General features: G+C 40.9%; 1 protein-coding gene across 2 annotated transcripts in view; it reads right to left on the bottom strand.

Moving 5' to 3' along the window:
* Positions 1-25769, bottom strand: part of LOC137429900 (nuclear receptor subfamily 1 group D member 2-like) — a 77188-nt gene that overhangs the window by 27969 nt on the left and 23450 nt on the right. For both annotated transcript variants that reach the window (XM_068120251.2, XM_068120252.2), the window contains exon 6: positions 18698-18883. In XM_068120251.2, the coding sequence (XP_067976352.2) occupies positions 18698-18883 (186 nt within the window). The remainder of the gene's footprint in view (positions 1-18697; positions 18884-25769) is intronic.

Raw genomic sequence — 25769 nt, 5'->3', positions numbered from 1 at the left:
TGAGATGGAGATGAGGTTGGTCTTGATGTCTTGACGGTGGATAACGGCAATTCCACCACCTCGGCCCTCCGAGCGTGGTTTATTGACGTAGGAATATCCACTGGGTGTGGTGAGGTTGAGTGTGTAGTAGTCCAGAGGTTGTTGCCAGGTTTCGGTGAGACAGAGAAAGTCCAGTTTGTTATCCAGGATGTATTCGTTCAGGATGAGGCATTTATTGTTGAGGGACCGGGTGTTGAACAGGGTGAGCTTGATGTTGTTTTGAACAGCAGGGATGAATTCAGGTGATTTAGCCAGGGTTCGTAGGCAAGAGGTGCGATCGTGTGGGTTGCTGTGACCAGGTGCGCTGGGACGAAGAGTGAGAGTGCGCTGAGCCGACCAGAGGACGGGGATGGAGTGACCTGATTGCGAATAAACAAACTTGCGACCGGAGCCACGGTGAATGTACCTGGGTCGTCGGAGGAGTCCAGGCATTCATTTCATTCATATATATATTCATATAGGAGCCAGTCCATTCATATATATATATATATATATTGTTACGGATCCGGGGGACGGCACTCCCCTTACTGAGGGGGGGTTTAATCCCCTCGTCTTTTTAAGCTGGCCGTCCGACCAGTCCTGGTGCTTTAACGCTCTTTTGCGGGGTGGGATTGATCAGGGTTATTGGTCCAGGTATTAGCCTGAATACCTTTATCAATCCCTCCGCAAAACAGTGAGACAAGTACCGCTCGAATCCCGGACAAGATGGTATTTTGCCGAGCGGTTTAGCAGTCCGGAATCCTAGCCGTTAGCAATAGACTAAACCCGATTAAAAGCGGTTCTGCCGAAATCGCGCCATAGGTACTCAATTGGGAAAAGACAAAGACGATCGGACGAGAATGAAAACCAAGAATAAGGAGGCACAGGTATTTATTATTCATTATGTACAAAACCAAAGAAACCAAAGGAGAAAGGAACGAAAGTAATTTACAGTGAAGAGGAAGAAGACAGCACAAATCCTTATACAAGCTTAATTATGGAAGCCCAGACAACACAAACTCACGTACACGAATGGGGAATTGCAGGCAGGAATGAATGCCTGGAAGGAGAAGGTTCAGGTGGGACAACAGGGCTGGAAGGTTTGGCAGGTTACAGCAAGCAGGTCCGCTCCGGGCTGGAAGCGAGGAGCCGGCAGCTCCACGTATTCGGCTTTACACCGGCAGGGCTTCCTGCAGCAGCTCTGCGCAGCTCGTCTCTCCTGCCTTCTCACCGTCTGCTTCCTCATGCGTCTCTGCCTCCTCATGTGTTCTCTTGCACCTCCTCCCGCATCTCCCTCGGGGGGCCTTGCCCCAAGGGTTTTATAACCACGCCCGTGGAACTTTCTTGAATCTGCCAGATCTTTCTTACCAAGCCCTCTCAAGCCATGCCCACTGAGCCCTGGTTTGTCGGCAAGGGCTCGCTGACTCCACCTTTGATGACGAGGGCTCCCTGGCTCCACCTTATATGACGAGGTGGGGCCACGCCCTTCTTCCCCGATCCTGGCCTCGTGGGCAATGGAGTTTAGGCGTGAAGAAAACAGCCCAACTGTCACTGGCACTTGGCAGAGGCGATTGGGGGAAACTCGAAAAAGGATCTATCTTATTTGTTTGATGCAACGTAGAGTCACTATTGGAAACACAGCCTTACCTGAAACACATAATAATGATATAACTACGAAAATGGCCTATGATTCGCTACGTGTTGCAATGTGGACTAACTAGGGTGCAATTATTTCAATTAACCGCCAATTAAGGGGAAATGTACACAGGGGTTATTTATAAGGGAATTTACTACTAAATTTACATGTGAAGGTTCTAAAAACCGCAACACAGCACCCTCATTCCTCACGGCACGTCTCGGGCCGACAAAACTTTAACTTACTGTGACACGCAGGTGTAATATCCCTCTACTATTAACCTTGCCCTTGAGTGCGACAGTTTTAAAACACAATTAAGTATGTCCCGCCTGCTATGTTGCATCCTGCCTAACAGATTCGCACCCACAATTAACCGAATTGTGGAATTAATTCTCAAGCTAAACATTTACGGTGGGGAGCATTATTTACATGACACTATTTTATTTACAAAACTGCAAACCCAGGACCTGTCATTCTCCTGGAAACAAAAAGAATCCTGTGGGAGGGAGGAAAGAGCATGCACTGCATCGATACACCACCTCACATGCCCGGGGATGCAGAATTTTATTGTAATGCATCCCCGAGCATGCAAGCACCAAAGCACCAATCATAAGCACCAATCACGGAAGCACCAGTCAAGCACCATCTGGTGCTACATTGCACATACAATAAAAACAACTTGCTGGTCTTGTTCTTGTTCTGCTCCCTCTGCTGGCCGATGTTCTTGATGTTCTTGATGTTCTCTCTTGATGTTGTCTCTCTTGTGACTTGCTGCCTATTTGCAATAATAAATAAAAAAGCACAAAACGCGTCCATTTTTATTTATGGCCCACAGGGACCAACTATGGGTGGTCCACCTGCAGGGCAAAAAGGGGCCACCTCTCCGTGGTCCACAAGCAAACTTTCTTGGGCCATCGTGGCCAGTCCCAGCAGAGGGGTCATGCCACAAACGTGTGGTCCATAAGTGGTGCTCGGCCACAGAACCGTGGTCCATATTGTGGTGCATGGCCGCAAGACGTGCGGTCCATAAGTGGTGCATCGATCCAGGCAGCTGGCAGCGGGGACTCGGGCACACAAATGCGGCGCCCGCACGCTCTCCCTCAGCGCCCAGAGAGCACGGTCCATAGGTGGGGAAGGAAGACAAAGCAGAGTCAGGTGCGCCCGGAGATCGAGCGGAGAAGGTTGATCGAGCTAACAACCCTAACGTCACCCCCCCCCCTCCCCCGTCACCTACTCTACCCTCGCCTCTTACCCCGTATTTACACAACAATGTAAACATTTACAAATTCGTCACTACGTCTCATCCTTCCCATATCTCCCCTAATACCAAATTGGTTCACAATCCCTCTAACCAACCAAATTTGCCACCACCTTATTCATCATCAATCCCTCTTAAGGAGGAAGAGATGGAACGTTAAGCACAATGTCACACCCACGTCATGATGCGTCTTACACTCCCAAAACATTTGCACAAAAATATCCAAACCATGGCATGGCGTGGAGCACTGTCGTCACCTCAGGTGAGTGGATGCAGATGGTGCGAGGAGATTTCAATCCTAACTACCCTCTAAATGACTTTAACACTTTACACTACCCGGGGTCTTTCTCTGCCAAACCATTGGCCATCTTACTCTATGCGGTTCTAAAAACCAATTCCCACTGACCATCTGTGGCGCTCGCCAATTTTGGGTCTCACACCCCCGATTCAACTCCATGTGCCTTCGCACAATTTCAGGGCTGAGTCGTGTGGCTCTCCCAGCAGGTCCGCTCACCTGCACACCTCCGCCACGGCAGTTGCCTCCAAGCTTACCTGCTCCTTAACCTAACCTATCTAACTGGGGGAAGGCTCTCCCTGGCACATACCCCCTCGGTGCCCTCTCTGGCACTGGGCTACCCGGGTCCGTCCTCCGGATCCTTGGGCCCCATCCACAACTCTACCAGCTCCCAGAGCCCACCTGCGGCCTCACCTGGCCGACATCCTCACAGTGGCGGAGTGCCCAACCAACCACACACACTAACAGGCCACACGCCCAGCCATTTCCACGTCACTAATGCACCCATCCAAACACCATTCTCCCACACGCACCACAGATGCCAATATCCACCACAATTTACCTATACCCTCCACCTAACTCTTAAACTACCCTCCCCGGGTATTCGTGATAGGGGTCCATCTTCCCCATCCACTCCCTTCACACCAACCACCCCACTCCACGTTTTCCACACTCCTCACTCCACCCCATCCATTCCATACTCCATTTACTCCAGACCATTTATTCCCCACAACCATTCTCACCTGGATTTGCACACCTGTGCCCTCACCTGGTGCCACCTGCACCCTCCTTCCTCCGGGACCATTCGCTCAATACAACTCACAATCACAATTATTCACTCATACACTGCATCACCTCATCTGACTACCCCCCTTCTGAAACTCGCGCTTCCCCGTCGCCCCTTATACTATTGCGCTCCCTCGTCGTTATAATCCATCTAATCTATTCTACGTCCCCTCTACAGGTACATGTCGCTACTTAATTCTCATGTCACCTATGGTCATTTCTAAGTCCCTAATCCATTATCCAAACCCTCCCTCGGCGAGCTTACACTGCCAAACCCCATAAACTATAGCTCATGTGCCCGGGTGATGTGAGCGATGGCGGATTTACCATCCTCCCACATCGGGCATCTCTCACTATCAATTTTGCCCATCCATTTCTCTGCCAATCAAATTTGCCAATCATTACCGCCAATCATTTTTACCCATCAAATTTTCCAATCAAATTTCACTGCTAATCATATTCCCTATCCCTACTCGTCCATTATTCTGAGCCTCAGTACGGGAGATTACATTCTCAAAGCTCGGCTTCGCAAAGCCGAGGAATGAATGCGGGTGGTTCGTCCACCGCGGTTGGATTCGTCCGGCACTCGGTTCAGGGGAGGAGGCTTACTCGGCCCGAGATTCCAAGGTCCACCTCGGCGCGGAACCTTTCGGTCTCCCGCTCGATGGCCCAATCTCGCCCGGACAGAACGCCGCAACCACAAGGGGTCGCCATCCCGACCCTTCCTACCTTCCCTCGCACCGGGCCGCCCGCTCCGCTTAGCAGAGCGCGGAAGCGACCGTGCAGGGCGAGGCCCGGCCCGGGTCACTCACGGCGGTTCTTTTGAAACGGCAGTGATTACGACCCCCACCGGTTCCCGCAGTACCCAAAGCCCGGCACGGACCAAGGGCTCGCGTCGGCTAAACGTTGGTCTAACCGCTGCTCCGTTTAGCGTCGATGCTCCCTGGACATGCTCACACCACTCGTTCCTTTTTCTCCTCACACATCCAGGTGTCTCCATACACTCCGTCATTGCACCTTCTCTTACACACCACCCAGGTACACTCATTCCACTCACAGACTTCATTACACACCTGACCACCGCACACCTTGGCACACACTCGTCGTTCGCACACATCATCAACACACCTCCTCGCGCCCACTCCTTGGTCACATCCTCTGTGACAACCATGGGTGTGCACTCTTTTGCACACCCAATCACGTGCTTCACCACCAACTCAGGTGTGCATTCCCACATGCGCTCAACCATTCCAGGTGTGCATTCTTCCATTCCAGGTGTGCATTCCTTCTCACCTGCCACAACCAACTCGTACTCCGTGTCACTCTCACCACCACACTCTGTCGTGCATTTACCCTCACTCTCGACAGCACACTCACTCCTCGGCGCACACTTTTTCCTCACACACCCCATAGTCGGACATCCTTGCACACCTCCTCTTTCCACACACTCTGCACCAGTCGAACACCTCACCAGCGGCCTTTCACGAACGCCCGGGTCTAGCTCAACACCCAAGCTCACTGAATCTCCCCTCACACCATATACATTCCCGAGCATATCGCCACTCACCTCGGCACCTCTTCTCTTCCACTCCTCCTCCGCCACCTGCAAACTCTTTATTTGGTCAGTAAGCACATCATCACGCTGTGAGCACAAACCTTGCACCAATTCCATCACCTCCTCCTTTATCTCCTTTTTAGTCTCCCTCCATCTCTTCTTAATTTCACTTACCCCCTCTTCCACTTCCTCTAATTTTTGTCTCACTTCCTTTATTTCCCGGTGCGCCCCTTCAATTTCTCCCTCTAAGGCCACCTTGGTCGTTTATATGTGCGTCCTGACTTCCTGTTCTTTTGTCTCCATTGCCTCGGTCACCTCTTCTAACCTCTTCGTCAACCCCTCGTGTACCATCTGACATTCCTTCTTTGTCACCATTAATTCCTTCTTTATCTCCTTTTGCGTCGCTTTCAACCCTCCTATTACCGCCATGTTCTTTTCCACCTGCTCCCCTAACTCCTTTTGTCCCACTGTCAGCTGCTCTACTCCCCGCGTCAGGTCTTCTATGCCCCCCTGTAACCTAGCCATACTGTTCCTCACCTCTTTCTCCATGCGCTCCTCACCCCGCTTTACCTCCTCGCGTACCCCCGCAACCTCTTCGCTCACCCCGCGCCTTATATCCTCCCCCATCTCTCCTATTTCCTTTGTAGATGCCGCCCTCATCTGCTCCAAATCCCCCTTGTGGGTGTCCAATTTGGTTTCTAACCAGATTTTTACCTCCTCTATCTGATCCCCCATTTGTTTAATTTCCCGGGCAGATTGCTCCCCTATTTCCCTCAATTTACCTTCTATATTATTTTCTAACCCCTCTAACCCATTCTTCACCCTTTCCATTTGGTCCTCCTGGGCGGCCATCTTATTTTCCAACCCCGTTAACCCATTCTTCATTTCCCCAATTTGATTACCCATGTCCTCCAGTTGGCCCTCCAATTTACCTTCCAGCCCTTCCATCCTGTTGTCTAACCCCTCAAATTTGTTGTCTAAACCCTCAAATTTGGCTTCTAGCCCCCCGATTTGATTTCCCATCTCCATTTTTAATCCACTAATTTGGCTTCCCAATTCATTTCTCATTCCCCCAATTTGGTTGCCCATATCATCCATTTTATGGTCTGACTTTACCATATAGGCCCATATTTGCACCATAAATAGGTCTATATTCACTGGCGCCGCAGGCTCGGCTGCTGTGGTCACGTGCGCGGCGCCATTTGGTGCTCCTGCAACCTCGTGCAAAGCGCCGCCATCTCGTGCGCCTGCTGCCCCCTCTACCACATCCTCATCGCGTTCCTCCTCCAAATTCCTCCCTGGGGTCCTGGGCTGCCTCTAACCCTTCTTCTTTTACCCCCACCGGCATCGGATCGCCTTGATCATCCATGGCACGATTTAATTTGGATGTTACAACAAAATTTCGGCCGCTCCAAATTTTGACCAAATTTTTTCAGATGTTAACAAATTTGGTTCGGGTCCAAATCCCACTCGCAGACATCAGTTGTTATGAATCCAGGGGGCGGCACTCCCCTTGCCGAGGGGGGGGTTTAGTCCCCTTGTCTTTTTAAGCTGGCCGTCCGACCGGTCCTGGTACTTGTAACGCTCTTTTGCGGGTGGGATTGAACAGGGTTATTGGTCGAGGTATTAGCCCGAATACCTTTATCAATCCCTCCGCAAAACAGGGAGACAAGTACCGCTCGAATCCCGGACAAGATGGTATTTTGCCGAGTGGTTTAGCAGTCCGGAATCTGAGCCGTTAGCAATAGACTAAACCCGATTAAAAGCGGTTCTGCCGAAATCGCGCCATAGGTACTCAATTGGGAAAAGACAAAGACGATCGGACGAGAATGAAAACCAAGAATAAGGAGAAACAGGTATTTATTATTAATTATGTACAAAACCAAAGAAACCAAAGGAGCAAGGAACAAAAGTAATTTACAGTGAAGAGGAAGAAGACACAGCGCAAATCCTTATACAAGCTTAATTATGGAACCCCAGACAACACAAACTCACGTACACGAATGGGGAATTGCAGGCAGGAATGAATGGCTGGAAGGAGAAGGTTCAGGTGGGATAACAGGGCTGGAAGGTTTGGCAGGTGACAGCAAGCAGGTCCGCTCCAGGCTGGAAGCGAGGACCCGGCAGCTCCACGTATTCAGCTTTACACCGGCAGGGCTTCCTGCAGCAGCTCCGCGCAGCTCATCTCTCCTGCCTTCTCACCATCTGTTTCCTCATGCGTCTCTGCCTCCTCATGCATTCTCTTGCACCTCCTCCCGCGTCTCCCTCGGGGGGCCTCGCGCCAAGGGTTTTATAACCATGCCCGTGGAACTTTCTTGAACCTGCCAGATCTTTCTTACCACGCCCTCTCAAGCCATGCACACTGAGCCCTGGTTGGTCGGCAAGGGCTCGCTGACTCCACCTTTGATGACGAGGGCTCCCTGGCTCCACCTTTTATGACGAGGTGGGGCCACGCCCTTCTTCCCCGATCCTGGCCTCATGGGCAATGGAGTTTTGGCGCGAAGAAAACAGCCGAACTAACGGTCACTGGCGCCTGGTAGAGGCGATTGGGGGAAACTTGAAAAGGGATCTATCTTATTTGTTTGATGCAACGTAGTCACTATTGGAAACACAGCCTTACCTGAAACACATAATAATGATATAACTACGAAAAGGGCCTATGATTCGCTACTTGTTGCAATGTGGACTAACTAGGGTGCAATTATTTCAATTAACAGCCAATTAAGGGGAAATGTACACAGGGGTTATTTATAAGGAAATTTACTACTAAATTTACATGTGAAGGTTCTAAAAACCGCAACAATATATATATATATATATATATATATATATATATATATATATATATATATATATACATATATATAGATATACATACATATATATATACATACATATATATATACATACATATATACATATATATATATATACATACATATATATATATACATACATATATACATATATATATATATACATACATATATACATACATACATATATACATATATATATATATATACATATATATATATATATATATATATATATATATATATATATATATATATATATATACATACATATATAACATATATAACATATATAATTACCCATATATAACACTTTATATATATATATCGCACCCGTGTCCGAAATAATCGGTTTAGTTTTCCATTTTTAATATGAAATACGTAAAGCCAAGAAATGAACGAAACCCATTCGAATTACCCGTTAGAACCCCTGATAATTACCGTTTACAATTACCATTTAGAACCCGTTAGAATTAACCCTTTGAATTACCCTTTAGAATTACCCTTTAGAATCACCCTTTGGAATTACACTTTTGAATTACCCTTGAGAATCACCCTTTGGAATTACACTTCAGAATTACCCTTTAGAATCACCCTTCAGAATCACCTTTTAGAATTAGCCTTAATAATCACCCTTTAGAATTACACTTTAGAATTACACTTTGGAATTACACTTTAGAATTACACTTTGGAATTACACTTTAGAATTACACTTTAGAATTACACTTTAGAATAACCCTTTAGAATTACCCTTAAGAATCACCCTTTAGAATTACACTTTTAGTAGGGGAGCTTCCAATAGAGTTCGTGACCATTTTCCCGTGATCAAGGTTTGAAGGTTGATTTTGAAAGATAAAAATATATATAAAAAAATAAGCTTGGGTATCTTTTTTTAAAATGCGGGCTAACTCGGCCAGAGGACAAAATCCAAGATGTCCGCCAAAACCGCGAAATCGGGCATATTTCCGCCTACGTGAATGCTACATATACATATTGGGTGTCCATATGTGGGTTTTTCTGGGCCCAGATCTTGCATCTTACATCAGTCAAGTGATATTGTGACTTAAAATGATATTAAATGATTAATGTTGACCAAAATCCAAGATGGCCGCTGCAAAAAACCATGTATTGTATATGTTCATAATTGTGCATACCATAGATTCATCGCTGGCGTCTAAATACAGTTTTACATGACTAGTGTTTTCATTTATAACCTTATTGTTACTATGAATGACTTTTTGAGCAGGTAACGAACCAAGATTGCTGCCTTATCTACAAGATGGTTTGATTAAGTTTCACAGGTATTTGTTCACAGGTAGTTGTTAGTATTAATTTCCAGGGAGTACCAGGGTGGACAATGGATCAAGGCATTACAGTTAAGTATATTCAACTAATATATAATAGCCTTTCACTCACTCACCGCAGGCAGGTAGGTGGTCTTTCTGTCTTCTACCGACTCCTCTCCGGCCTTGCACCCCCAGCTCTCTCTGTGCTCTGTCCCCCAAATATTCCTACAGGTCGCACAAGATCTGCCAGCAACCCTCTGATGGTTAAACTGCCGAAATCTCGGCTCTCTGCTCACCTTCACTCTTTCATTCCTCTTTTCTCCCGCCTCTGGAACAAACTCCCTCACTCCCTTCAATCCCACTCCTCCCTCCAGGTCTTTAAAACAGCTGTTCACCACCATCTCTTATCTTCCCCCATCCAAAACCTTGATCTTTTCTACCCCCGCTAATTCACCCCAGATCCACCTTGTTTGAAATTCCAAGTTCTTTCCTGGAAGTCCTGGCAGTGTCCATATGTTTTATACCTCTCCCACCGCCCCCTTCCCACGCCCCCCCCCCCCCCAAGCCCTCGCCCTCTCTCAGATCTCTCGATGTCTCCATGTCTCTCGGTCACTGCTCTCAAATGTTGTGTTTGTGTCCTTCCCCCTCTCTCCCCATCTTGTCTACCGCTCCCTATGTTATATGTTTTATGTGTCGGTTTGTCTTTCTGTGTGATTAATGTTCGCTCTTTCACGAGCCTCGACCTTGTATACAAAAAAAAATAAAAATAAAAATAAAAAATAAAATAATAGTTAAAATATTAGTTAAGTCCCTTTCTTTAAGAGATAAAGATCTGTCCTGTTCAATATTTAAGTTCAGTTAAGTATTAACATCATTCATATCATGCTGTCTGATGTACGGTATGTACAGTAAGTAATAGGTTTTATTTTTCATTGCAGAGTATACCATGGCGACACCACCCATTCAAGGAAAGAAGAGAAAGAGTGAAGATGAGGACCAGCCTCCAGGACTATCAAGCTCCAGTGAGTGTATCCTCTGTCATAAGCATTGTGATGAGGAAAAGAGTAGCTTAAGCTCAGAAGCCTGGCAGCATCTCCAACAACAAGCAGAACGATGGAGAGGATTGGACAAATATGGTCAAGTCTTTGATGCAGTGCCATGGCACAATGGACCAGCTGGAATATATTTCCACAAACTGTGTAAAGTTCAACTGGCCAGTAACTATAAATTGGAGCAGGCACTAAAGCGACAAAAGAAATGTTTTGAAACAGAAATCTCTCGCAGCGATGATGTAGCTGACGAAGCACCTGGACCATCTTGCGCTCAGAGACAATCACGATCACAAACTGGTATTATACAAGACAAACATTTGTGTATTTGGTGTATGAAGGGAGAAGACCTGAAACACCCTGGACGGGACAAGTGGCACATCATGCAACAAATGGATCAGCTACAAAGACGTGCTACATCTCTATGATGCTTGGGCCAAGTACGATATTGAGCAGAACAAAGCATGTCCAGAGGAGCTTGCACTGGGTATGCCAGGGACAGCAGTAATGGACAATGATGACTTTTCTGAGGACACGCTAACTGGCGCGAACACTTCACACCGTACAAATGTTATGTTTGTCCAGCCACTTGATTTGGTTCATGCTCCAGAGGAATCGGCCCCAGAATTAACAATTCCCAAGTCTAATGAAATGAAGCATCTTTGCATCGATCAGCATAAAGTCCATCCTTACAAGACTGTCCAGCGTGGAGCTCCAAGTATGCGAACAGGTGTTGACATTACTCCTTCAGATACTAAAGTCCAGAGGCAGCGAGGACTCATTCATGCCATGGCACGTCTAGATGAGACTCATACACCACCTGCACCATGCAGTCAAACAGTTGGGGGATTTGCAGGTTTCCAGTCAACAGTTCAGCCGCATGTTGTCAAAAGCAAGCCGTATTACTTCTTGACTTTTCCAAATCCTCCTGGAAAATCTGTAGTGCACGAAATAATGTGCCGGATGGTTGATGCAGCAGGCAAAAAGAACATGCCCTTCATCCAGTTGGTAGGAGATCAACCAGTGTATGCCTTGATAGTGCAAATGAGATACGAACACCCTGATAAATTCAGTGTCGTGTTGACTTCTATGGGCCCATTTCATATTCACATGTCTTACATTTCTGCCATGAATAAGCGTTTTCACGGGTCTGGCTTGTCTGACATCCTCGTTGCGGCAGATGTTATTGCAGAAGGGTCTGTGGACCAGGCATTACGGGGCAAACACTACAAGAGGAGCATCAAGTATCACATATATGCATCACAAGTTGTGTTTGTCAATGACAGATATGATGTTTCCCTGACCGTCAAGGATAGCGAACGCAAGCTTCGAAAAAGCACTTCTGGATTTTCAGATGGCTCCAAGAATGTATTTTTCAAGCAGTCGGACAAATTCCCATCTGCCAAAGGATTTCAAGACTTCTTCCACAATGCAACAAACAAGCAGCACCTACAGATCTTTCTCAGAAACGAGTTCAGCGTGTTGTACCGAAACTATTCTAACACTGAATTTGTCTACTGCGTTGGGCCCACATGTGTCAATCTATCGACAGGTTTGCCTGTTACAGACTTCCAGTGTGAACAGTTAGAAGCAGACACATGCATGTTCTTCATCTACTCACAAATACGTAAAGCTGGAATAGAAACACCTGTTATCATCGACGCAGAAGATACGGACGTGCTTGTATTGGCATCGTATGTTGCTCATAGAACTGAAGGGGTGCTCGCAATGAAGTACAAAAAGCAGTTCATAGATTGTACAGCTTTCTGCCCGAAGGAAATAGCAGATATCATAGTTCCTCTTCACGTCCACAGCGGCTCAGACACAACAGCAGCATTCTTTGGACATGGGAAGAAAACCATCTTCGACATATCATCCACTTCACCTGAAGCTAGAGCGTTCCTCAGTGAAGTAGGGAAACACCTACCGGTCCCTCAGCAGGTGCTTGATCATATGACGCTGTACACCATACGGTACATATACAAGGACAAACAAAGTACCACTCTGTGTGATGCTCGGGCCAGGAAGTGGCGACAAATGAAAAGGAAATCAATACTGCGGCTTCCACCAGACAAAGAATCCCACGATTTGAAAGTCAAGAGAGTGAACTATCAAACCTACGTGTTGCTCAACTACGAAAAACCTGATGCGCCACCGTCTCCTTTATCTCATGGCTGGCATCTCGAGGAAGGCATGTGTCTTCCATTGAGGTACATTCACCCAGCACTCCCAGAAAAACTAACTCAGGCTTTGGAAAGCAGCCCAACTATGGATGATCCAGTCGAGTCTGGGTCCGAGACGGACGATTCGGACAGTGAATAACAATTTCAATCTATCCAACACAAACAAACTGTTATAACAACTATTGTCATTTTCAACCCTACCGTATATGCTACTTGTGCAATGTGTATCACTGCTTGTAAATGTAATGTCATGTCACTGTAAATATAATAAAACAAAATAGAGAAAGATAAATTCTTTCTTACTGATTGCAAATGAAAACCTTGAACATTGTGTCAAATAAAAGACGTTGCAATAGATACAATGTACAGTAGCCATAACTGCTTATCTAACGGGCGAGAGGCAGCCATCTTGGCTCGTTACCTGCTCAAAAAGTCATTCATAGTAACAGTAAGGTTATAAATGAAAACACTAGTCATGTAAAACTGTATTTAGACGCCAGCGATGAATCTATGGTATGCACAATTATGAACATATACAATACATGGTTTTTTGCAGCGGCCATCTTGGATTTTGGTCAACATTAATCATTTAATATCATTTTAAGTCACAATATCACTTGACTGATGTAAGATGCAAGATCTGGGCCCAGAAAAACCCACATATGGACACCCAATATGTATGTATATGTAGCATTCACGTAGGCGGAAATATGCCCGATTTCGCGGTTTTGGCGGACATCTTGGATTTTGTCCTCTGGCCGAGTTAGCCCGCATTTTAAAAAAAGATACCCAAGCTTATTTTTTTATATATATTTTTATCTTTCAAAATCAACCTTCAAACCTTGATCACGGGAAAATGGTCACGAACTCTATTGGGAGCTCCCCTACTATTTAGAATTACACTTTGGAATTACACTTTAGAATTACACTTTAGAATTACACTTTGGAATAACACTTTAGAATAACCCTTTAGAATTACCCTTAAGAATCACCCTTTAGAATTACACTTTAGAATTACACTTTGGAATTACACGTTAGAATTACACTTTGGAATTACCCTTTAGAATTACACTTTAGAATTACACTTTAGAATTACACTTTAGAATTACACTTTTGAATTACACTTTGGAATTACCCTTTAGAATTACACTTTAGAATTACCCTTTATAATTACCCTTAAGAATCACCCTTTAGAATTACACTTTAGAATTACCCTTTAGAATTACACTTTGGAATTACCCTTTAGAATTACACTTTAGAATTACACTTTAGAATTACACTTTAGAATTACCCTTTGGAATTACATGTCAGAATTACACTTTGGAATTACACTTTGGAATTGCACTTTGGAATTACCCTTTAGAATTGCACTTTGGAATTACTCTTTAGAATTACACTTTAGAATTACACTTTAGAATTACACTTTAGAATTACCCTTTGGAATTACACGTCAGAATTACACTTTGGAATTACACTTTGGAATTGCACTTTGGAATTACACTTTGGAATTGCACTTTGGAATTACTCTTTAGAATTACACTTTGGAATTACATTTTGGAATTACACTTTAGAATTACACTTTGGAATTACCCTTTAGAATTACACATTAGAATTGAATATATGAATGAATGAATGATCGTTTTAAGGCCATTTTCCCCGCTGGAGCAGGGGTTAGCCTTAGAATTACACATTAGAATTACACTATAAAATTACACTTTAGAATTACACATTAGAATTACACTTTGGAATTACACTTTAGAATTACACTTTGGAATTACAATTTGGAATTACACTTTAGAATTACACTTTGGAATTACACTTTGGAATTACAATTTGGAATTACACTTTGGAATTACACTTTGGAATTACACTTTGGAATTACACTTTAGAATTACACTTTAGAATTACACTTTGGAATTACACTTTGGAATTACAATTTGGAATTACACTTTAGAATTACACTTTGGAATTACACTTTGGAATTACAATTTGGAATTACACTTTGGAATTACACTTTGGAATTACACTTTGGAATTACACTTTAGAATTACACTTTAGAATTACACTTTGGAATTACACTTTGGAATTACAATTTGGAATTACACTTTGGAATTACACTTTAGAATTACACTTTAGAATTACACTTTGGAATTACAATTTGGAATTACACTTTAGAATTACACTTTAGAATTACACTTTGGAATTACACTTTGGAATTACACTTTATAATTACACTTTGGAATTACACTTTAGAATTACACTTTAGAATTACACTTTGGAATTACACTTTGGAATTACACTTTGGAATTACACTTTGGAATTACACTTTGGAATTACACTTTGGAATTACACTTTGGAATTACACTTTGGAATTACACTTTGGAATTACACTTTGGAATTACACTTTGGAATTACACTTTGGAATTACACTTTGGAATTACACTTTGGAATTACACTTTGGAATTACACTTTGGAATTACACTTTGGAATTACACTTTGGAATTACTCTTTAGAATTACACTTTGGAATTACCCTTTAGAATTACACATTAGAATTGAATATATGAATGAATGAATGATCGTTTTAAGGCCATTTTCCCCGCTGGGGCAGGGGTTAGCCTTGGAATTACACATTAGAATTACACTATAAAATTACACTTTAGAATTACACATTAGAATTACACTTTGGAATTACACTTTGCAATTACACTTTGGAATTACACTTTGGAATTACACTTTGGAATTACACTTCAGAATTACACTTTAGAATTACACTTTAGAATTACACTTTAGAATTACACTTTAGAATTACACTTTAGAATTACACTTTAGAATTACCCTTTGGAATTACACTTTGGAATTACACTTTGCAATTACACTTTAGAATTACACTTTGGAATTACACTTTGCAATTACACTTTAGAATTACACTTTAGAATTACACTTTAGAATTACACATTAGAATTACACTTTAGAATTACACTTTAGAATTACACTTTAGAATTACACTTTAGAATTACACTTTAGAATTACACTTTAGAATTACACTTTAGAATTACACTTTAGAATTACTCATTAGAATTACACTTTAGAATTACACTTTAGAATTACACATTAGAATTACACTTTAGAATTACTCATTAGAATTACACTTTAGAATTACATTTTATAATTACACTTTAGAATTACACATTAGAATTACACTTTAGAATTACTCATTAGAATTACACTTTAGAATTACATTTTATAATTACACTTTAGAATTACACTTTAGAATTACACTTTAGAATTACACTTTAGAATTACACATTAGAATTACACTTTAGAATTACACTTTAGAATTACACTTTATAATTACACTTTAGAATTACACTTTAGAATTACTCATTAGAATTACACTTCAGAATTACATTTTATAATTACACTTTAGAATTACACTTTAGAATTACACTTTAGAATTACACTTTAGAATTACACTTTAGAATTACACTTTAGAATTACACTTTAGAATTACACTTTAGAATTACACTTTAGAATTACTCTTTAGAATTACACTTTGGAATTACACTTTAGAATTACACTTTAGAATTACACTTTAGAATTACACATTAGAATTACACTTTAGAATTACACTTTAGAATTACACTTTAGAATTACACTTTAGAATTACACATTAGAATTACACTTTAGAATTACACTTTAGAATTACACTTTAGAATTACACTTTAGAATTACACTTTAGAATTACACTTTAGAATTACACTTTAGAATTACTCTTTATAATTACTCTTTAGAATTACACTTTGGAATTACACTTTAGAATTACACTTTAGAATTACACTTTAGAATTACACATTAGAATTACACTTTAGAATTACACTTTAGAATTACACTTTAGAATTACACTTTAGAATTACACATTAGAATTACACTTTAGAATTACACTTTAGAATTACACTTTAGAATTACACTTTAGAATTACACTTTAGAATTACACTTTAGAATTACACTTTAGAATTACCATATAGAATTACACTTTAGAATTACACTTTAGAATTACACTTTAGAATTACACTTTAGAATTACACTTTAGAATTACACTTTAGAATTACACTTTAGAATTACTCATTAGAATTACACTTTAGAATTACACTTTGGAATTACACTTCAGAATTACACTTTAGAATTACACTTTAGAATTGCACTTTCGAATTACTCTTTAGAATTACTCTTTAGAATTACACTTTAGAATTACACATTAGAATTACACTTTAGAATTACACTTTAGAATTGCCCTTTAGAATAACACTTTAGAATTACACATTAGAATTACACTTTAGAATTGCCCTTTAGAATAACACTTTAGAATTACACTTTAGAATACACATTAGAATTACACTTTAGAATACACATTAGAATTACACTTTAGAATTACACTTTAGAATTACCCTATAGAATCACCCTTTAGAATTACCCTTTAGAATTACCCTTTAGAATTACACTTTAGAATTACCCTTTAGAATTACTCTTTAGAATTACCCTTTAGAATCACCCTTTAGAATTACCCTTTATAATCACACTTTAGAATTACACTTTAGAATACACATTAGAATTACACTTTAGAATACACATTAGAATTACACTTTAGAATACACATTAGAATTACACATTAGAATTACACTTTAGAATTACACATTAGAATTACACATTAGAATTACACTTTAGAATTGCACTTTAGAATTACACTTTAGAATTACACATTAGAATTACACTTTAGAATTGCACTTTAGAATTACACTTTAGAATTACACATTAGAATTACCCTTTATAATCACAGTTTAGAATTACACATTATAATTACCCTTTATAACCCATTAGAACCCATTAGAACGCTTTAGAAATAAAATTTAGAACCCATTAGAACGCTTTAGAAATACCATTTAGAACCCATTAGAACGCTTTATAAATACCCTTTAGAACCCTTTATAATTAAACACGATGGATTTGAAAGGTTCTTCTTATTCATTTTTTGACGGACGGAAGGACACAACCAAATATTGAAGCGACTTCACCACTTAAAAATTATCTCACTTGCGCGATCGGGACAAATTCAGAGCCAAAGTACTGCTGAACTACAAGTTCGTTTTCTGATTCATGTTCAAAATATAACATTGAATTTAAATTTAATTGTTGCTCTGTCATAAAATGATGCTTGTAGACAGAAAGACAGACAGACATGTGTGTACCAATTGCTTAACCCCACATTTCACTTTGTGTGCTTGGGGTAAATAAACCTTTTGGCTATTGTGATACATATCCATTTGACATCATTGACTTTCATTAAATAATGAAAAAAAATTTCAATGATTAGAACGTGTCCAACTCAATGGTGAATATTGGGCGAAATTCAGGTGAAAGAAGAAACTGATACAGGAACTCATATTTACCTCCCAGGAACTATAGGATTCACCACACTACAATGATACACTATCTATACTTTTAGTCTTTCTGCAGGTGTGCCACTCTGATTGCTTGCATGACAACCAATCACAGTGTGCTACATCAACACGTGACTGTACTATGGAGCATTTCATTTTTACACTTGGGATTCAATTCAATCACATGTTTGAATTTTATACACAGTTTTTCCTCTGTTTCAATTACAATACTGTACACTTAATTGTGAGGTGAACCAGAGGACACTTTAAGGTGAAGTCCCAGCGATTCACTCAGTGAATCACCTGCGATTCGCATGGATGAACCGACTGTGTATCATGCTGTCTGCTTTAGACCTGAGAAGCAATAATTTGTTGTACCTCGAAAGCACCGGCCTTGAGAAGGGCAACCTGGTCATTCGCGGAGAGGTTGAGGAAGCCAGGAATTCCACGTGCAAACTTCACCACATCCTTTACTGCAATTGTTAATAAGCTGGAGAAATCCTCCCAGAGTTCCATGGTGCTGTACTCCTCTGGCCTCACATGACTCTCCTTCATTGGGAAGGCCTATGAGAAACAAAAGAGCATCTGTTCAACTGGTGTCGTTTGTTCACTGTCGGCAAACTTTCCCTCGGTCTAACACAAGTGTGAATATACTCATATGTATATATTTGCGATAATTATGAAAAATTTGATGATGATTTGCGAATAATGTTGATGTTGGCATGGAAGAAGATGAATGGGTTCCGACTCATTGCACAGAAAAGGAAGAAGAACAAACAACACAACAACAACAACATGCATTTTAAGGCCATTTTCCCTGCTAGAGCGGGGGTTAGCCTTGCGGTCCCCATGACAATCTTCTCCATTTTGCCATATTTTCTGCATCTCTCCTTGTTAACCCCCTTGACCGCATTTCTTCTTCCACCATCTTTGGCCAAGTCTTTCTCGGTCTTCCCCATCCTCTACTTCCTTCTACATTCATTTCCATCACTCTTCTCAACCAGTCACTTTTATCCTTCCTCAACACATGACCAAACCATCTCAACCTGTTCCTCTTCACAACATCAATCACAGGCTCTATTCCCATCATTTTTCGCAATTCATCATTTGTCTTCCTCTCTCTCAACGATACTCCGCACATCCATCGAACCATTTGCATTTCCACCCTTTCCAACTGTCGCGGAAGTGGAGGGTGAGACTCAAGACGCCAATGGTCGGAAACAGGTTTTACAAAAGGTCACAACTTTATTAACTGGTTATTCACTTGATTCCATTTACCAAATAATACCGCATTATTCAATGGCTGAGATTAACTCTTTTCCATGGTCCTTTTCGTTCGGCTGATGTTCCTCCGCCATGGTCCCGTTCGTCAGAGCTCCTCGCAGCAAGTCCTCTCGACTCCAGCCGCAGCTCCCGCTTATATGGACCAACTCGACTTAATCCTCTGTCCGCTGAACTCGTAATCTCCTCTCCGCCGACGTCACCGGTCGCCTTCCTGGCGCCAGCTAGCCCCCCCCCTGCTGTGAGTTCCTTTTATCAAACAATAGGGGGGTGCTCCAGCCTGGGGCTGTGACCAGGTGTTTCAAGAGACCATCATGTTCGTGCACATTCCTAACTCATTTACAAACCCGTCCCCCACAGAGTTTGCATGTAAAATGCATCTGCTTTGTTACTAGGTCAACCAATAAGTTACCAGTGCCAATTAATAAGTTACACTGAATTACACTTCCACAATTCCCTCATCTTTTTGTTTTTGTTTATATTAACCATTAATCTAAACATCAATATAAGTAAACAATCAATCACTACAAGTAAACATCATTACAAGTATAAGTAAATAATCATAACTTTGGTAATCAAATTCCCTTAGGCATACACCGTCATCCTGCAAGAATCACAAAACATTTCGTTGGTCATTGACTCCTTCCATATTGTTCAATCTATTGCATTTGCATCACAAATATATTTTCAAAACAACACTTCACCATCACCAAGATACAACAATTTCACTTCATTTTCAAGTTTTGTAAAGCATCTGCACCATCTGGCAAAAACGTTTGCCTCCACACAAATGTTGACTTTGTTTGAAAGGAAGGGCTGATCACTTGTGTTTGAATCCAGGTATGAAACATTTTCTCCTAATGTCTTCATAGCTCCTGCACTACTTCGTGTAGGATTTCGCTGTTGTGGTAACATTGCGGAGTCATAGACTGACCCTGCTCTCCTTGTAGCATTCTTGCCACTTTTTGCTGTAAACCATAGTAATTCCTGAACAAGGCCTTCACCCAGTTGTAGTTGACTTGCCTCCTCCCTTATTGTGAGTGGGCAGCAAGTATTGGTGTGACATTGATTGGCCAGCAAGATGTGGAACAGGGATGCCGGATGCATCCACAATGATGTTGGGACCATGGTGTTCAGGTCATTCATGGTCCTTACCAGGAGCAATCCAGCAGAATCGTGCACAGCTGTTGTGACAAGGGCACAGCCGTTTTTTGCAGCTCCATGCTGGTTCCCCGGACGTTGGTGAAGTAATAACATATGTCCCCGCATTTCACAGAGGTTGCAGGTAAAATGTCGTTGTCCTGCAACTTCTGATGTGGTGAATGTTCGAAGTCTTCGAACAAGAGTAAGTGATCGCCTTTCTTTCATATGTTGCAGTGTGATCCAGGCAAATGGTCACATAAATTTCCTTGGTGAAGGTAAGCATTCATCTCCAAGTTACACGGGAGAATGTCTTCATCATTCTTTGAGAAAGAGGGTGTATGCCACGATTAACTTCATTTTTTAGCCACAAATTTTCTTTCTTTCTTCTTCCCAATTCCGTTAGCAATCCCTCCAAAATGTGATCTCGTCTTATCCTTATGCTCAGTCATATCTGAATCTGCTTTCCGCACACACTGAATCAGATAGGGTACATCTTACCATGAAATCAGCATAATCATGTATATCTTCCGACAGTTTCACATTCAACAATTTGTTGTTTTTCCTTAACACAAAAAGTTATATTCATTTATATGCGTCACACAAATAATATTCAATCAGGTATGTATTTTATTACTAAACTAAGAATAGCATTGTATATGATTACAATCACACACGGGAATACCTAATTCCCAACAACAATTTTCCCAAACCAACAAATTAAGCATAATGTATTATTACCATAATTCCTCTCCACTTTTTCTTTTCCCTCTTTTTTTTTTTTTTTTTTTTTTTCCTAACAGTGTGTCACTCGTGGTGATATGAGTTCATTGATATTGTAATTGACACAACTCATAACATTGTCGTTATGCCATTATCTTAATTCTACTGTATTCATTTGCAACATCACTTGATTTAGTCTTTTAATCTCAGTATTTATGTCGCCATAAAAGTCTTCCTTTTCTGGTTCCACATTTCTTTCCTCATTTGTCACTTCATGCGTTATCATCGTGTTGTTGGTTACCTTATTCAAACACACCGTCACTAAGGCTTTCAAGCAAGCCACCACTAAAACAATTGCCAATATAACTACTAAACCAACAAACAAGTCTGCTACTCCTTGTATATATTCATATCTATGACATAGTTATATGTCGATGACATTTAACATTATATACCAAACTAACAAGCTTCCTAAAAGGTAAATAAAGAAAATCCCTTAATATGTAACATAATCAGATTATTTGTCTTACCCTGATCCCCCTATCTCCCGGGGTTGAACTCAATCCCCTGATCATGAGTGTAGTTGTGATACATTTTTTCACTCATGCTGTATTAATATCAGCAGGTAATTGTATGTCATGTAGGCAAATAAATGTCACTATTCCAAGTAGGAATATCACATGTTGAAAATGTAATGTTTATCAATGCAAGGGGTGTTAAAATGTAATTCAAATGACTGTAAATCATGACTATCATTTTTCTACCACTGAATGTTCTGCTGGGCTGCTAGGTGCAGCCTCATTTTCTGTGGGATCGTCCACCTTAGCCCCATGTGCTTGCTTGCAATGAGAGGCATGAATCCAACTTTCTATTTTGGGTCCATATTTGTTTCTATTCTTATCAATCTCCTATGGTTTATCAATTCGTTCCAAGATACCGCAACCAAAGGTTTTAACCAAAGCTCTACCAAACTATTTCCAATTTGAACAAAAATGCCAGTGAAACAATGATTCGAAGGATTAACTTCAAGGGGTCAATAAATTTATTCTATAGCCAGATCTAATTTTCCCATCCAATAGTTTGCCTTGCCACATGTCATATTATAACACCTTAATAAACCTTCGAAAAAATGTTTCCCATCTCAACAAATTTCCTTTTTTACAAATAGCCATGTGTAACTTACGTATTTAACTACAATTTCCTCTCAATTTGTTTGGCCTAACTGGCCGCAAAAGTGGCTGCCAGCATGCAGTACCGTTTTTATCTACCAAGGAAGTGTTCCACACAAGACCTCTACCAAAATGTTGTAGTTAAAAACAAATCTGGGATTTCTGATTACATGGATGCACACTCTCAGGACATTTTCAGGCTGCTGTTAACAATCCACTACGATGACTTAATTCCTTTACCCACAATCAAATAATTAGTACAAATTGAGGATATTATCCCTATCACATTCTTTTATAGATTCATTATGTTGGATCTAATTTTTTCCAATAATTTTCCACTGCTGTAAGGCGGAACAATAGCTCTCATAAGTCTTAGTAATATCGTACTTAATTTGCCCAGCAGAGAATAATTTATTTACTATCCTTTCTCATCTGTTAACCAGTGACTTTGTTTAAACTCCAGAACTGAAAAACCCACAATAGTTCAAACCAGCAAAATTTTCTTTACTCTTTTCCCATATCATCTATGCCTAAAACACATCCATACATACAGCACAATTTATATGCTGATAAAATTCAAGTTTATATATATAAAATCCATGAGCAGAGTATTCTGGGAAGTTAGTGTAAGACCTCTCCCAAATTTGGATGATTTTGTACTTCCTCATTTCCTTTTATGAAGCTCATATCCATAAATAGATGTTATTCTCATATACATTCTATCAAAAATGGAATCCCAAAATTACTCACAATTTTACTATTAATTAATGGCTGCTCATAACCCAGCACATCAAAAAAAAATTTTTATATTCCATTTCCCTTGACAAAAGAGATAATGTTCATAATCAAATTATATTTCTATTTTATTTTACGGATTCTCTGGATATTCAATCCCATCCACATATCCCAATCCCATCCACATATAACTATCCATTTCCAGACAGGCACACTGTCGGTGTCAACAATCTTGTAAGATTGATACACAAAAACACACACACACATGCATTATGCATATTTGTTTGCGTTGGAACCATTATTTACAGATCAGATGGGTGTCAATTTTATTTCAATTTCATAAAATTTGTCAATCAAATTCAAAATGCTTATAGACAAATAAACCAGAAGTCCATTCTTAGAAAACCCTTATGATGTCAAATTGAAATTACCCTTTCTGCCTTCACAATAATCTATCCAAATTTTGACTACACACCCATTTGCATGTCAGTCGACCATTGACCTATCAATCGTGCGGAACAATAGTCCGAAATTCCCACCTGATCATCATGTGACTCTTGTTACTTGGTTTGCCAACAATTGCAACGCAATTGTTCCAAACTTTGTAAATTTAAAATTGCTGTGCCCAAAATAGAAGATCCAATTTTGGCATTTTATCAATTAATTATTAATTTGTTAACAAGCAAAAAGAAAAATGAATCATTCTTGCTCTGAAAACTTTTCAGACACAAGAATCATTGACAGTTGTTCATGTTTGTCCAGTAATCGAATCTGTTGAGGCCAATCATCATTTGGGATTTGCAGCAATGAAGGCCTAATCATTGTCTGAGGTACCGGTAAGCACTGGTACCCTTGATCTTGGTTTGCCCCATGACCTTGTCTTCCTGTTGACATACGGACATCTTCTTCTCCAATGTCCCATCTTTCCACACTCGAAACACCGGTTTCTGTCGTTGTCTGATCTGTGCGCCTGTGCACTTGTATTGCTGGGCTGCATCTCTACATCCCTGAGTTGCCACTGCAATCTCTCGTTATCTCCTGAAACACGAAAAAATTCTCTGTACCGTCCTTTTTGGGGAGACAACTGGAAATCAGATGGGACAACTGTGACTTTCATTCCTAATTTCGAGGGCAGTTGTGCATTTGTCTCCTCCACTGTATCCTGTATCCTTTTTATTTTAAGTTCTAGTTCCGTTATCCGTTCTTGCTGTTCCCGTTGTCTGGATTCACCATCCCAAAGATGGAATGCAAGCCAGTCTACCGTTAGATTCTGTCTCTTCCTGGCTTTCAATCTTTGTTCCAATCTTTCCAATCGACTTCGCTCAAATGTACCATCTCTTGGAAACTCCTCATCATGTCCCTTTGTCCACAAATACCAATTCTCGACCTGCCTTATAGCTTCGGCACCATAACGGTCGTACATATGATGTGTACAAGTACCTTTTTGTGGAATCTCTGGTTGTCCTTGTGTGTTCTTGCAGGCTCCATTTCCCATTCTGCCTTTTATCAAAGTAGCGTTGGATGTGTTGTAGCTTGTTCCAGGTTCCTCTAAAGCTTCACTCGTACCTCCAGGAAGGATCTCTCCACCTGTTCGCACGGTGATTTCCAGAGAATCTCCCTCAGCTGTGGCTTTTGCACAATCCAATCTCACAGATCAGTATTTGCAGATGAGCCGGAGGGTCAGTATGAAGTGGGTGAATCCTCAGGTGTCCGCTCTGTTTGACGGGGAAATCACACAATGGTAACCGCACATATATATCTGTATATAAACTCACCACCTTGCTCAATTTTCCCAGGTTGTCTCCACATTGATAATATCTCGCAAAGATATCAAAGCTTCTTTCTTGAGACCGCATTTTCATCAATCAAACAATCAATATATTCAATTCAATTTATTCAGTTCAATTTATGCAATTAAATTCAATCAATTAGATTCAATCAATTAACAATTCAATCAATTATTCAATTTCAATTAATTCATCAATATTCATCAATAAATCAAATTAATCATTTTGAATGACTCCTTGCATAAGCCCTTTCCCCAATGATGTCAGGACAGGTCCATCCATTGACTGAGATCGAATTTCATCGGTCGTCACCTCGGATTCGTACCTCATGTCAATTGATGAATCGCCGTCCTGTCCTAGGGTCATATCTGACATATTTTCCCATTTTGCCTGGTCTCCACAAATTTTTCTTTGCAACCACTAAAGGCAACTCATCCTTCATTCGTGAGACAGCCAAAATGGATGCCAGATATTAAAGTTCTTTAGGAAAAATATCTCATCATTTTCCTTTTAATAGTACCCAAAATCTCTTGGCAATATAAATTTCGTAAAACTCCTGTAATGGGACTGTCAAATTCCTTCAATCATGCTAAATTTTGAAACTCCATTGCTTGT

This window comes from Myxine glutinosa, chromosome 6, assembly GCF_964187855.1.
Source record: "Myxine glutinosa chromosome 6, kmMyxGlut1.1, whole genome shotgun sequence".
Taxonomy (NCBI): domain Eukaryota; kingdom Metazoa; phylum Chordata; class Myxini; order Myxiniformes; family Myxinidae; genus Myxine; species Myxine glutinosa.
This window is presented reverse-complemented; position numbering and strand designations above follow the sequence as displayed.